This window comes from Nomascus leucogenys, chromosome 2, assembly GCF_006542625.1.
Source record: "Nomascus leucogenys isolate Asia chromosome 2, Asia_NLE_v1, whole genome shotgun sequence".
In the NCBI taxonomy this organism is placed as follows: domain Eukaryota; kingdom Metazoa; phylum Chordata; class Mammalia; order Primates; family Hylobatidae; genus Nomascus; species Nomascus leucogenys.
The window spans coordinates 105,277,927-105,292,951 of NC_044382.1; the positions used below are offsets into that span (position 1 = coordinate 105,277,927).

A 15,025-nucleotide genomic window follows, 5' to 3' on the forward strand; every position below is an offset into this window, starting at 1 on the left:
AAGATCCCGTGTCTACAAAAAATTAGCCAGGTGTGGTGGTTTACTCCTGTAGTCTCAGCTACTCGGGAGGCTGAGGCAGGAGGATGGCTTGAGCCCAGGAGATCAAGGCTGCAGCAAGCTGTGATTGCACCACTGCACTCCAGCCCAGGTGACAGAGCAAGACCCTGTCTCAAAAATAAATAAATAAATAAATAAATAAATAATCTCATTGAATTTAGAGATCATGAAAACCAAAGAAAAGAGATAGGAAGGAGAGCCAGAAATAGGATTTATTCTTTTGGTTCTTTTTCGTCCTGTTGCCTGATTCTAATCCCCTGTGCCTTAGCTCAAGGACCAATGTTTATTTCAAGCATGGCCTGTTACCTAGAACAAATGTCAGCAAACTCTTCACCCTTCTCTAAGCATTAATCATGAGAATTCTTGGCAGTCCTGTGAAACTGGAGGAAAGTAGGAGAGATAAGAGAGGGAGAGACAAAAATAAAATGCATGTAATGAAGTGTCCCCAGTGGCTGACTAGGGACCACTTTTGGCCTCAAGTCTCTCCCTGGAACCTGGTTCCACATCAGCTGTGATACTAGACAGTCTCTTTTTGCTTTAGTTTCCTTATCTGTACAGTTTGGAGGAAGGTGATAATAGTACCTGCCTCACAAGACTGTGTAAGGAAACATAATGTATATTGGACAATTCCTGTCCTAAGCAAGTGTCCAGATGGGATTGTCTGTTGGCCAATACTAGGGAGAGAGTGCAGTGCGATGACTAGAACACACAACCTCAGTTCCACCATGGATGTCTTTAGGGAGTTATTTAACTGCTCTAAACTCAATTTCTCATCTGTGAAATGGGTATAATAATACTTGTCTCATAGGATTATTATGAAGATAAAGTGAGTTGACACATGAGAGGTGATTGATACACATTAGTTATTATGGTCATCATTATTATATTCAGCACAATCACTACAAAAATAAATTCAATTACTGATTTAAATATGGATTGCATTTTAAGCTGCTTGTGTCTGTGAGCAGACATTCTTAATTGTAGTGTAGAGTTCTCCCATGCAACATCTTGATTGCCAAATTGCAAGCTATTAATAGATTCAAAGCACTATACTACCAGCTGGCTTATTTTCCTTGTTAATCATTTAATAAATTATATTTGCATAAACTGAAAGGATAGTTCCATAAATAGAAACTCATTAATGAGAATGTAGTGTGAAAGGATCCAAAATTGAAAATTTCTTGTAAAACATTTCAATCATAAGCTTTGTTTCCTTCCCAAAGTAGTGTGTTAGCATAGTAAGGGGCCATTATTTGAAGAAAGTATGTGTCTTCATTACTGAAGTAGAAGACATGATAAATTAAGAGGATATTTGACTTTAGCCTCTTCAAATTAAAAAAAATAAATAAAAACCACTAGTTTGTGCTGATACTACCAAGCAGATAAAAAGGAAAGAAACAGCAGGAAGCACTGGACCCTAGTTTGTAATCTCTGACTGAAAAGTTCATGAAATATGTAATCAAGCTTTATTCATGATTTTATATCTTGCCTATATTGAGAATGCATGCATGTACTTATTTTTTTTTTACACAAGTAATGTTTAGTTGGATAAAACTGTAAAATACCATACTAAAGATGCTAAATTCCAACCAGTTCTTTAGAAGCATTTCTAGAACTTTAAATTAGATCTCTACATACAGGACTGTGATGTGCCCAATAAAAATCCATGCACTAAATATTTATAATTTTGGGGGGATTATGTTGACAGAATTTCATAAAACTTTCAGTTACGTCTGTGACTATTTGATCATAACTAAACATCGGATACATAGGAAAAAATGGTATTCATTTAGTCTTTACACAGGAAAGGAAAGGAATGAGAAATTAATTTTATTAATGGAAACCTTCGCTGAAAAAAACCTGCACTGAAAAAATGTAAACACAAACTGATATATTTTCTTAGGACCTTAGAACATAAGTGCCTACAGCTTCTTGGAGTTATACATACATGCATCGAGTAGATGCAATAGATGAATAGAATGAATCTTGATATAATCATTTTAACCCTTTTTGTACATGTTACTTATTTGACTGACAGATAAAATAAAATTATACCTGGGGCTGTGCTCTTATATTAGGCCATTCCAGTCAGCCAACAGATGGAAGGACCACATCTTCCTAACAAGAAAAAACACAAAAAACAGGTGATGTTGTTCATTGTACTAGGGCGCCTCTGTTTACTAACGGTTACATCACCCGCTCAGCATGTGCTAATAACTGCAATTCACAGTCTTCTGTTAACACTGAGATCCCATCATGGGCTTTCTGTAGGCTTAGCTGCCCATCAGCCACATTCTGGCACTAAAAGTAATTTTCACTGCTTTCTGTGCTCTCAATTCTGTCACCATCCCATTGTTTTACACTGTTAGCCAAAACCCGTGATGAATATTTCACTGATAAAAACACCTTGTTAGTGGCATGGAAACACAGTGCCCTTGGCTTTGTGATAAAGGTTTTAATTTTCTGTTGCACATGTATGTGTTACAGTGTAAATAGTAATAAATCTTTACATATTTTGATATACCTAGCAAGGAGATATAAATTGCTCCCTGAATAGTATGAGCAGAATATTAACTAGTATACCTAATTGTTTATCTAAAGAGTTGCAATTTCAAGCAAAGTGTAACAAACTTAACTGATAATGCTTATAATTACATTAAAAATCATCTCTTTTGAGTTTCCTCAGTTGAAGAAAATCTATGATAGTCTTTGTAAACTATGTCTGTCTTTCTTTTCTTTCTTCCTTTTTTTCTTTTAATTTAGGCTGTAAAAACAGAACCTGAGAAGAAGTCACAGTCAACCAAGGTAAACAGTTTAAGTCTGCTAGTGAGTTATTTGGATTCTTTTTAATAATAATGAATAATCAACTGCCTACCTTGGCACAGCTGTGAATGGTAAAGGGGGTTGCTGGCTAATTTAATTAATTTTTGGACCTTTTTGAATGACTGTGTACATGTAGAATATATAAAATATTCATAACATTAAGTCCGTATAGTGCTAAAAAGGATATATAATATTTTATAGATGAAAACTCTATTTCAGAAGCGTTTTGTTCAAATCTAGTCTTTTGTTATATGTATAGTGATTGTTTTAAAAAAGAAAAAAGCAAGAGGAACAAAAGAAAAAAGGCAAAGAGTAGTAGTGAATATCCAATGCCAATGAGACATCAGGAATAAGTCGTCTGCTGAACTCAGCACCTAGATGGCTTAGTGATGATAATCTTTCCTAAGAGGCTGGCTGGGTTTATCGTGACAGTCCTATCTCAGTTGGTGGAGCTAGTTAACAGTTACACAGGAGGCTAGCTTCTGTTACTTTCCTGACCCATGATTGTCCAGAATGAATGCCATTCTGCCTCTGCGTGGAGGTGAACCCCAGGGTGTGTACGGCAGCACAAATGTTTCTCTTCAATAAGGTGCTGCATTTTATTTTGTCAAGCACTTAAAGCAAGTACTAAAACAAGACCACAAGGTTTCCTGTGGAAAAGCACAGATATTTGAGCCCAGGTACTTCAAGCACAGGTGAGGGTGAAAGGTGAGGCTTGTCTGATTTTGTGGAAGGCCTCCTGGTGGCCCCTGGGGATGGTAGAACATAGGGTACTCCGAGTGAAGAATTCAGCAGCTAAGTGGAAGTTGTCTTCTATTCCACTTTAAATACTTTTATCTACTGAATCTCAAGAAAATTGGGTTTCTGGTGATAAGATCTTCTCTACTAACAAAGAAAAAAAAAACTCCAAATCCTATGAAAGGAGTTTTTTTTTTTTTTTTTTTTTTTGAGACGGAGTCTCGCTCTGTCACCCAGGCTGTAGTGCAGTGCTGCCATCTCGGCTCACTGCAAGCTCCGGCTCCCGGGTTCATGCCATTCTCTTGCCTCAGCCTCCCAGGTAGCTGGGACTACAGGTGCCTGCCACCAAGCCCGGCTCATTTTTTTGTATTTTTAGTAGAGACGGGGTTTCACCATGTTAGCCAGGATGGTCTTGATCTCCTGACCTCGTGATACGCCCGCCTCAGCCTCCCAAAGTGCTGGGATTACAGGTGTGAGCCACCGCACCTGGCCTAAAATATATTTTCTAGAGTGGGATTAGCTGTCAACAAACTCAGTAGTCACATGGCTCATGTGTTATCTGTGTACATTGGTGAAAAACACCAGTAATTTAGAGATATATGTGTATTTGAAAATATTATTCAGATGAAATACTAAATTTTTCATTATTCTGATAATCACCATTCTCAGAGACTGCTGACAGGGTTACTATTGACCTGATAGCACATGTCTGCTTCTGTGATCCTAAAGAGTGGGCCTAAGTGGGCTTTTCCTGAAAAAGGCAGAATGTTTTAGTTGGAATTTTGTTCTTGTTCTTGTTTGAAAGTATTACAAGTTGGATTCCAGTGTAATCAAGTTTAATCTTTTGAAATTGACAGCTGTCTGTGGTTCATGAGAAAAAATCCCAAGAAGGAAAGCCAAAAGAACACACAGAGGTAAATGATTATCATCAGGACTTAATTATAAGGCAACCTCTTTTGGTGGGATATAATTAAAAAAATCTTTCATCAATTCAAAACTAATCACTGCAATGGATAGTTGGATATTAGTTTTTTCAGCTAAAATGGTGCCATCATGTGGCAATAGCAGTGTTTACAATTTATGTGATTCTTGCTGAATTTTGGGGGAAGGAGTTGCACTATTTCAAATTCTGTACCTAAAGTGAAATTGTCACATGTACATCACACTAATTCAAATTTACATAATTTAGAACCACAGACAGCACAACTGTTATGAACAATTTTTATTCTATAGAGAAAAGTATCAGTATTATATTTAAGACTACCATCTTGTTAATGATGTCTTTATATGTGTGTGGGCACCTGTGTGTATACTTTCAGCCAAAAAGCCTACCCAAGCAGGCATCAGATACAGGAAGTAAGGATGCTCACAATAAAAAAGCAGTTTCCAGATCAGCTGAACAGCAGCCATCAGAGAAATCAACAGAACCAAAGGTAAATGAAGCAGATAGGAAAACCTTAACATCAACTGGGTAATAAGATACGGTTCCCCTGTTCACACTGAGGTGTGTAGTTCAATCTATGGGTCTGTGCTGAATATATTTTGTATTGTAGTGATTTGGTATTATTATTTTGTTGGTTTTTCAAGTAGACTTGTAGAAACTTGGATGTATGGATGGCTTGAGAAGGGCATCAGATTGGTCTAGGGGATGCACTGTCCATCCTTCTCCCACTGCCCAGCAATAACCAGCTGTGACTGCAGGGCAGCAGGCTCTGCTGTCTCCCAGACAGGCAGCGTTGGATTGAGGCTTCCTCCTGGACCCCCCAACACCTGGGCTGGGGAACATATGTGCCCTGAATTATCTAGTTCTTTAAATGGAAATCCTAAAGCATTTTTAGGGTCGTGTTGTAGAAGAGGTGAACTTACAGAGCCAAAAATTAGAAATTGCTTCCATACTTATGTAGTTAATAGCAGCCACCTTTTAGAAGAATTAACATCTACAAGAAATACTTTTTCATTGAGAGCACTTGGAAGATAATAACGAGGCCTGCTTCACAATATATTTTATATCAGAGATCACAGATTTGTGATCTACCACTTAAATGCCACATGTATATTTTGTTTGGCTTACAATGTTGTTAAAAATTTATTTTTAATTAATTGCCAGCAATCAAAGTCAAGGCATTTCACATAACATCCCAAATTGTACCTCCTCTTGAAAAATTAGACTGTCTAGTAACAGTGAGCTCATGTGGCAACAATTGACTAGAGCCATTACACCTGGTATATGTGCTCCACTTTACCACAGTCCTTACCTAGCCTGATTGACCTATTCATGTTACCTGCATGAACGTTTTAGGCTCTTGAGTCCAGCTTTATGTGGTGCTTAGCACTGCACCATGTACAATAGAAGCGAGCAAACGTTCCCTTATGGCGTCCATGAGGGTGAACTGGCAGATGTTAGTGACATTTAAAACTCATGATCTTGATAATAGCCATGCAGAGATACTTAGCTCTGTCAACCTTTTATCCTTACTGTCTTAGACTAAACCACAAGACACGATTTCTGCTGGTGGAGAGAGTGTTGCTGGTGTCACTGCAATATCTGACAAGCCGGGTGACAAGGTGAGCACACACAAGCAGATGGAAACGTGGGCCTCTGTGCTTCTCAAGTTTCTTTTATGAGAAACATATGCTCAAATAACCTATCATTTGGCAAAACTGAACACTGCTTATATGTAAAATTTTGTGAAGAGCATGCATTTAAGGGATAGAGAGTGAACAAGATTCCAAAAGTAATTTGTAAATTTATATATTCAGTAATTGCATGCCATATATAAGGTACTGATATCAATACCAAGGACATTAAAATGTGAGTTGACTCAGACTCTGCCTTCCAAATTTATAGGTGTGAAATAAAGCAAATAAAATTTCCATGAGCATTTGAATAGGCTTTTTCAGCTTTCAGTGTTGATGCCAGCTGTCTTGATACTGGTGTATCACAACCATGACATCAACATGAGTGGATATGAGACGTTTTCAAAGGAAATGTTTCAAGTCCTCTCAGGATGAAGGAGATGTGTTGAGCTGGGTGATGTGGGCATAGCTTCCTTCGATTTTTTGAAGAGCTGCTTCCAATACTTGCCCAGGAGTATAAGATGAGAAGTTATCTACCTTTTCTACCCATAGCAATATAGAATTAGTAATCAGTTTGAAGAGCATGTAATCCATTTGAAGCCACAAGTAAGCAAGTGAGGGAACAATGAGAAGATGGGAATGAAAAATGTAAAAGTAATATAGATTTATCTATACTTTTGCTTCTGTAAATGGGACAGATATCCTGCTACAGGCTAAATGGTAAAGAAGGTCAAAGGGTAAATGATTTTTAGGGTAAAAATATGGCACATCTCCCTGAAACATCATTTTTTCCCTCTGGGATTTTGGGAGAAAAGGCACATTATTTTATCCAAATTAATACAGGTCTCCTATGGAGCAAAGGCAACATTTACAAAAACTTTTAAATGAAAATATCAAACTTAAAATTGTTTTTCCTTGCAATAGATCACTTGTATACTACCTTGAGACTCATAGCCTCACCCCAGGAAGACACAGCACTGAGGAATGCTTACATGAAGTGGTTTGAAAATGGATACATTTAAGGCAGAAGATTAGATACGTTAAAATAGATTTTTAAATGTAATCAATGTTTTCAGTTTGAAAATGGATAGATTTAAGGCAGAGGATTAGGCCCGCTAAAATAGATTTTTAAATGTAATCAAAATTTTCAGTTTTGAGCTAGATGTAAATTAACCAGTGTTATAAGTGAAAACTAAACAATAAAATTAGGAGAGGCTTATGTGGAATTCTGCTGTGCATTGCCTTGTGCTGGAACTTGCAGCAAGTCATTTTACTTTACGTTGCCTCTGATTCCTCTCCCATTAAATAGGATTTAATGACTTGCCTTCTTATTTTAGTACATACCATGTTTAAAGTACCATAAGGCGGGTGGATCACCTGAGGTCGGGAGCTTGAGACCAGCCTGACCAACATGGAGAAATCCCGCCTCTACTAAAAATACAAAATTAGCTGGGCTTGGTGGCACAGGCCCGTAATCCCAGCTACTCAAGAGGCTGAGGCAGGAGAATTGCTTGAACCCGGGAGGCAGAGGTTGCGGTGAGCCAAGATTGCACCGTTGCACTCCAGCCTGGGCAACAAGAGTGAAACACTGTCTCAAAAAAATAAAAAACTAAGTAAAGTACCATGGTTGATTCTGCAGGATGCACTAGCTGTAGGCTGGCCTGTCTAGGGGGTGGGGAAAAGACAATATACCTGGGGCTGTATTTCAGTCAGAGTAAGAAAGGCCCTCACAAGGTGTTATTTGGTGAGTAATGAAGGGATTCTATCTAATTCAGGGAATCCACAAGAGCTTTGAGAGAGTAGATCCAAGTTCAGTTAGGCATGGAAGGATAGCTGGGATTGCAGGCTTGCAAACGCATCAAGGTGTTGAAAAGTGTAAGATGTGTTCTGGGCACAAAGTACATTCCAATGTAGGTGAAGCACAGAGGAAGTGAGTGGTGGGGCTGTAAGACCAGAAAGACAAGCTGAGCACTGCTGTGGAGAATGCTAAGGTGAATTTGTACATGTAGTGATTCAGCTGACAGCGGGTAGCCTTTGAGAACCTGAGAGAACAGATGGGTGATGCAGTTGAATCTGAGCTGCAGAAGGATTAAGGGACTGCAGTAGGTGGATGGGATAGAGATAGGAAGGTGGAAGGTTGGTCAGGGACTGTTTCAGTAGTCCTGATGAGTCATATTTTGGCCTAAATTACAGCTGTGATAGAATAAGAAAGTGGGGAGTTATCCAAGACGAATTGCAGAGCAAAAATCTTCAGGTTTTAGGAAATGATTGACTGAAGTGGGCAAAGACAAAGTAAAATCTAAGATAACCTGGTGCTTCTGAGTCTGATTGCACGAGGTTGGTAGCCACACAGTAAGGGAAAGGAGGCCCCTAAGGTGCTCATTGTCAGGTTTGTGCAAGTGCAGAGTTGACACCTGAGAATGAGCGCCTTTTTAAATTGTGAGCTGGACACCTTGCAGTCTGGTCCTTAAGTTCCCTGGGTACCATTGGCAGGAGTACAGATGTCAGAGGAATTGAGGAGGAAAGAGATGTATCTAATTTTGGACAAGCTGAATTTAAGTGTTTGAAGTGTCCAAAGAAATATGTGTAGCAAGACAATTAAAATACTGTTTTCTAATAGAAAAGAATGAAGTAGGAGGAAAGGGAGAGGAAGAGAAAGAGTGGATGGAATAGAAAGATAGTGGGGAGAGATGGAGGGGAAGAGAGTCATTGAGAAGGAAGAGGAAGGTGGGGGAGAGAACATGAGTGAATATCTGTGTGAGGTAGTGGCTGAATCATGGAAGTGGTTTCAATTATCCAGACTCAGGCTCACACCCTAGTGGCCCCCACAGTGTTTCTAGCATTTCAATCATAATAGTCACTTATTTAGCGCTTACAATTACGTAGCAAGTACTTACATAGTGCTGAGCATGTGCCAAACAATGGTTTTCATACTTCGTATAGATTCACTTATCTAATATCTCCAAGGAGAAGTGACTTGCTAAAGCCTCAAGCAGCCATGTGTGTCTCAACTGTCATGCAAACCTTGGCAGTCAGAGCCTGTGCTCTTCCTGTGCTTTGTTGCCTGAGTTTGGATACCTTCAAATGGGACATGGTCTCCTTTTATCTTAAACCCAACAACTCCACCCATTTAGTTTCTGCCAGTCTCTGAAAGCATTTGCCCCTGGCCGTAGAGAATGATTTTAGATAAGACCACCAGCACAGGGCAGAAATGTGCAGAGTGTATACAGTGGGGATCAAAGTCAAAGAGATGCCACAGGTAATGGAGAACAAAGGGCATAGATGCCACAATAGGATCAGAATGGTGCTGAAAGGTGGCAGCTGGGAGGGAGAGTTGCTCCAAGGGTCAAATTTCAGAGATTATATCTGGATAAAAGCATGGAAATTGCAGATTGAAAAGTTGTTTGCAATCTTTGATAGAGCAGTGGAAGCAATGATGAGCGATAAACTCATTTTAAGGAAAGAGGAGGTGATGAGATGCCGAAGTGAGGGATATGGAGGTCTTGATGTGTGGGGGCAAAGACCCAGAGAGCAAAGCCAGAAGTGGCAGCCTACAGAAAGAATTCGGGGATATTGCAAAGACTGGCTGGTGGGCCCTGGAGAACAACAGTGAAGAAAGAAACAGTCTTGGATTCAAATCTTCATTCTGTCCCTTACTGTGTAACCTGAGGAAAGTGGCCTAATTTGAGCCTTGCTTTGCCCATCACTAAATGAGACTAATATTGAAGCCCTTCTGAAAAAGGATATAAAACATACAGCACACTGTCTGCTGTAGAGCACATGTTCAGTATATGATCAATGCTTGTTAATATAGTGAATTTATTTTAAAATTTGTAATAATACTGAGTTTTATTAAGGTATGTGAGAAAGAGTTTTTAATTTCTCAATTCTCACCAGAAAAAAGAAAAGAAATCGTTAACCCCAGCTGTGCCAGTTGAATCTAAACCGGATAAACCATCGGGAAAGGTACGAAGACAGCAATGTCCTTCTACATGAGACAGTTACTCATATACTCTGTATTTATCATAATCTGATTTCTTGTGGGCAAATAATATGAGGGAGGTAATTTAAAGTACCATTTTAATGAATTATTGTTTCAAGGTAATATTGAAAGTGTGGGTTGGACGTACGGTTTTCATACTCATGTTTGTAACACTTGCTATTATAACCCCCCCTTTTTTTTAAAAAAAAAAAAAAAAGCAACTCTGGTTTCATCCCATGGAGTTTACATTCCAGTTTCTCTCCTGCAAATACACTTTATTTAACCAGAGGTATTACTAAAGAAGTCAGGTACTTCTTTTTTCTGAAATTCCTAAAAGAATCAGTGTAAGCCTAACAGCCTTCAAATTGTATTTCACATATCCATGATCAGTAGAGTCCTAAAATTGTCATGGGAATATGGTAGTTGCAAAAAAAAAAAAAAAAAGATAATTTAAATAATTATTTTTCATCTAAATCAAATAATACAAAGTCCTTTCCTAGACTGTTATTTTCTCCTTTCAGTGCAGGTTATTGTTCATAACGAGTCATCCTTAACATAAAAAATAGATAGAAGCGCTCTTATTTATTATTATATTAGTCCATGTTTACACTGTTATAAAGAACTTCCCTGAGACTGGGTAATTTATAAAGAAAAGAGGTTTAATTGAGTCATAGTTCTGTGTGGCTGGGGAGGCCTCAGGAAACTTACAATCATGCTGGAAGGGGAAGCAGGCACCTTCTTCACAAGGCAGCAGGAGAGAGAGCATGTGAAGGAGGAACAGTCAAACACTTATAACACCATCAGATCTCATGAGAACTCACTCACTATCATGAGAACAGCATAAAAATCACCCCCATGATCCAGTCACCTCCCTTCCTCGACACGTGGGGATTATAGGTCCCTCCCTCAACACATGGGGATTATAGGTCCCTCCCTCAACACATGGGGATTACAATTGGAGATGAGACTTGGGTGGAGACACGAGCCAAACCATATCAATTATACTGATTTAAGCCCATATTGACGGAGTAAACTTGTGAGTTCTTTTAAGTTTAATGTCTCAGGTAATTTCTGTTTTGTAAACCTCTTCAGGCAAGCAAGGGAACAACAACAACAAAAAACATGAATGAAATAATACAGAGTGATTTCCCTCATGAAATAGATTCTATTTGGAAGAGGTACCATATAGAGAATTTTAGGGGTTCTTTGTTTGAAACTCTGGAAAAGTATTGATAAGCAATAAATACCGAGCATTTCCCTTATCGCTTAGAGCAACATGGTTATAATTCCCTGTATTTTGTTTTGTTTTGTTTTTCCTTTTTTAACTGTCAGTGCATTGGACTGGCAGCTCTAATGAACTTGTACATTTGTTCATGTATGTAATGCCTGTAGACTTGTTGAAACTGTGCTTCTTGCCTGAATGTGGCTTTTTATCTTTCCAACCTAGAATTTGTACATTGAGACTTAAATAGTAAAGTCTGTTAGAGACCAGATTTTAACTATTTTGGGGAACTATTTGAAAAACGTTTGGTGTTTGGTGGTTTTTCCACACAGAATGGCTTTTTTTGTAGTTAAACTAAAAGTGAAATATGTATAACAAATAACTTTTTTAAAAATTTTATTATTATACTTTAAGTTTTTGGGTACATGTGTAAAATGTGCAGGTTTGTTACATATGTATACATGTGCCATGTTGGTGTGCTGCACCCATTAACTCGTCATTCAGCATTAGGTATATCTCCTAATGCTATCCCTCCCCCCTCCCACCTACCCCACAACAGTCCCCGGTGTGTGATGTTCCCCTTCCTGTGTCCATGTGTTCTCATTGTTCAATTCCCACCTGTGAGTGAGAACATGCGGCGTTTGGTTTTTTGTCCTTATGATAGTTTGCTGAGAATGATGGTTTCCAGTTTCATCCATGCCCCTACAAAGGACATGGACTCATCATTTTTTATGGCTGCATAGTATTCCATGGTATATATGTGCCACATTTTCTTAATCCAGTCTATCGTTGTTGGACATTTAGGTTGGTTCCAAGTCTTTTCTATTGTGAATAGTGCCGCTGTAAACATATGTGTGCATGTGTCCTTATAGCAGCATGATTTATAATCCTTTGGGTATATACCCAGTAATGGGATGGCTGGGTCAAATGGTATTTCTAGTTCTAGATCCCTGAGGAATCGCCACATTGACTTCCACAATGGTTGAACTAGTTTACAGTCCCACCAACAGTGTAAAAGTGTTCCTGTTTCTCCACATCCTGTCCAGCATCTATTGTTTCCTGACTTTTTAATGATGGCCATTCTAACTGGTGTGAGATGGTATCTCATTGTGGTTTTGATTTGCATTTCTCTGATGGCCAGTGATGATGAGCATTTTTTCATGTGTCTTTTGGCTGCATAAATGTCTTCTTTTGAGAAGTGTCTGTTCATATCCTTCACCCACTTTCTGACGGGGTTGTTTGTTTTTTCTTGTAAATTTGTTTGAGTTCATTGTAGATTCTGGATATTAGCCCTTTGTCAGATGAGTAGGTTGCAAAAATTTTCTCCCATTCTGTAGGTTACCTGTTCACTCTGATGGTAGTTTATTTTGCTGTGCAGAAGCTCTTTAGTTTAATTAGATCCCATTTGTCAATTTTGGCTTTTGTTGCCATTGCTTTTGGTGTTTTAGACATGAAGTCCTTGCCCATGCCTATGTCCTGAATGGTATTGCCTAGGTTTTCTTCTAGGGTTTTTATGGTTTTAGGTCTAACATGTAAGTCTTTAATCCATCTTGAATTAATTTTTGTGTAAGCTGTAAGGAAGGGATCCAGTTTCAGCTTTCTACATATGACTAGTCAGTTTTCCCAGCACCATTTAATAAATAGGGAATCCTTTCTCCATTGCTTGTTTTTGTCAGGTTTGTCAAAGATCAGATAGTTGTAGATATGCGGCATTACTTCTGAGGGCTCTGTTCTGTTCCATTGGTCTATATCTCTGTTTTGGTACCAGTACCATGCTGTTTTGGTTACTGTAGCCTTGTAGTATAGTTTGAAGTCAGGTAGTGTGATGCCTCCAGCTTTGTTCTTTTGGCTTAGGATTGACTTGGCGATGCGGGCTCTTTTTTGGTTCCATATGAACTTTAAAGTAGTGTTTTCCAATTCTGTGAAGAAAGCCATTGGTAGCTTGATGGGGATGGCATTGAATCTATAAATTATCTTGGGCAGTATGGCCATTTTCATGATATTGATTCTTCCTGTCCATGAGCATGGAATGTTCTTCCATTTGTTTGTATCCTCTTTTGTTTCATTGAGCAGTGGTTTGTAGTTCTCCTTGAAGAGGTCCTTCACATCCCTTGTAAGTTGGATTCCTAGGTATTTTATTCTCTTTGAAGCAATTGTGAATGGGAGTTCACTCATGATTTGGCTGTTTGTTATTGGTGTATAAGAATGCTTGTGTTTTTTTTTTTTTTTTTTTTTTTTTTTTTGAGACGGAGTCTCGCTCTTTCACCCAGACTGGAGTGCAGTGGCGCGATCTCTGCTCACTGCAGGCTCCGCCCCCCGGGGTTCATGCCATTCTCCTGCCTCAGCCTCCCGCGTAGCTGGGACTACAGGCGCCCGCCACCTCGCCCGGCTAATTTTTTGTATTTTTAGTAGAGACGGGGTTTCACTGTGTTAGCCAGGATGGTCTCGATCTCCTGACCTCGTGATCCGCCTGCCTCGGCCTCCCAAAGTGCTGGGATTACAGGCGTGAGCCACCGCGCCCGGCCTGCTTGTGATTTTTGTACGTTGATTTTGTATCCTGAGACTTTGCTGAAGTTGCTTATCAGCTTAAGGAGATTTTGGGCTGAGACAATGGGGTTTTCTAGATACACAATCATGTCATCTGCAAACAGGGACAATTTGACTTGCTCTTTTCCTAATTGAATACCCTTTATTTTCTTCTCCTGCCTGATTGCCCTGGTCAGAACTTCCAACACTATGTTGAATAGGAGTGGTGAGAGAGGGCATCCCTGTCTTGTGCCCCTTTTCGAAGGGAATGCCTCTAGTTTTTGCCCATTTGGTATGATATTGGCGGTGGGTTTGTCATAGATAGCTCTTATTATTTTGAGATACGTCCCATGAATACCTAATTTATTGAGAGTTTTTAGCATGAAGGGTTGTTGAATTTTGTCAAAGGCCTTTTCTGCATCTATTGAGATAATCATGTGGTTTTTGTCTTTGGTTCTGTTTATATGCTGGATTACATTTATTGATTTGCGTATGTTGAACCAGCCTTGCATCCCAGGGATGAAGCCCACTTGATCATGGTGGATAAGCTTTTTGATGTGCTGCTGGATTTGGTTTGCCAGTATTTTATTGAGGATTTTTGCATCAATGTTCATCAAGGATATTGGTCTAAAATTCTCTTTTTTGGTTGTGTCTCTGTCAGGCTTTGGTATCAGGATGATGCTGGCCTCATAAAATGAGTTAGAGAGGGTTCCCTCTTTTTCTATCAATTGGAATAGTTTCAGAAGGAATGGTACCACCTCCTCTTTGTACCTCTGGTAGAATTCGGCTGTGAATCCATCTGGTCCTGGACTTTTTTTGGTTGGTAAGCTATTAATTATTGCCTCAATTTCAGAGCCTGTTATTAGTCTATTCAGAGATTCAACTTATTCCTCGTTTAGTCTTGGGAGGGTGTATGTGTCCAGGAATTTATCCATTTCTTCTAGATTTTCTAGTTCATTTGCATAGAGGTGTTTATAGTGTTCTCTGCTGGTAGTTTGTATTTCTGTGGGATCGATGGTGATATCCCCTTTATCATTTTTTATTGCGTCTATTCTTCTCTCTTTTCTTCTTTATTAGTCTTGCTAGCGGTCTATCAATTT

The 15,025-nt window shown here is 39.0% G+C and overlaps 1 protein-coding gene across 12 annotated transcripts in view; it reads left to right on the forward strand.

The window, feature by feature from the left end:
* Positions 1–15,025, forward strand: part of CAST (calpastatin) — a 118,556-nt gene that overhangs the window by 62,036 nt on the left and 41,495 nt on the right. For 4 of the 12 annotated variants that reach the window (XM_003277189.4, XM_030817141.1, XM_030817172.1 and 1 more), the window contains 4 exons: positions 2,821–2,862; positions 4,938–5,051; positions 6,103–6,183; positions 10,093–10,161. In XM_003277189.4, coding sequence (XP_003277237.1) covers positions 2,821–2,862; positions 4,938–5,051; positions 6,103–6,183; positions 10,093–10,161 — 306 coding nt within the window. Of the gene's footprint in view, positions 1–2,135; positions 2,202–2,820; positions 2,863–4,475; positions 4,533–4,937; positions 5,052–6,102; positions 6,184–10,092; positions 10,162–15,025 lie in introns of all 12 variants that reach the window. The other 8 variants (XM_030817123.1, XM_003277188.4, XM_030817169.1 and 5 more) reach the window with 4 other exon arrangements.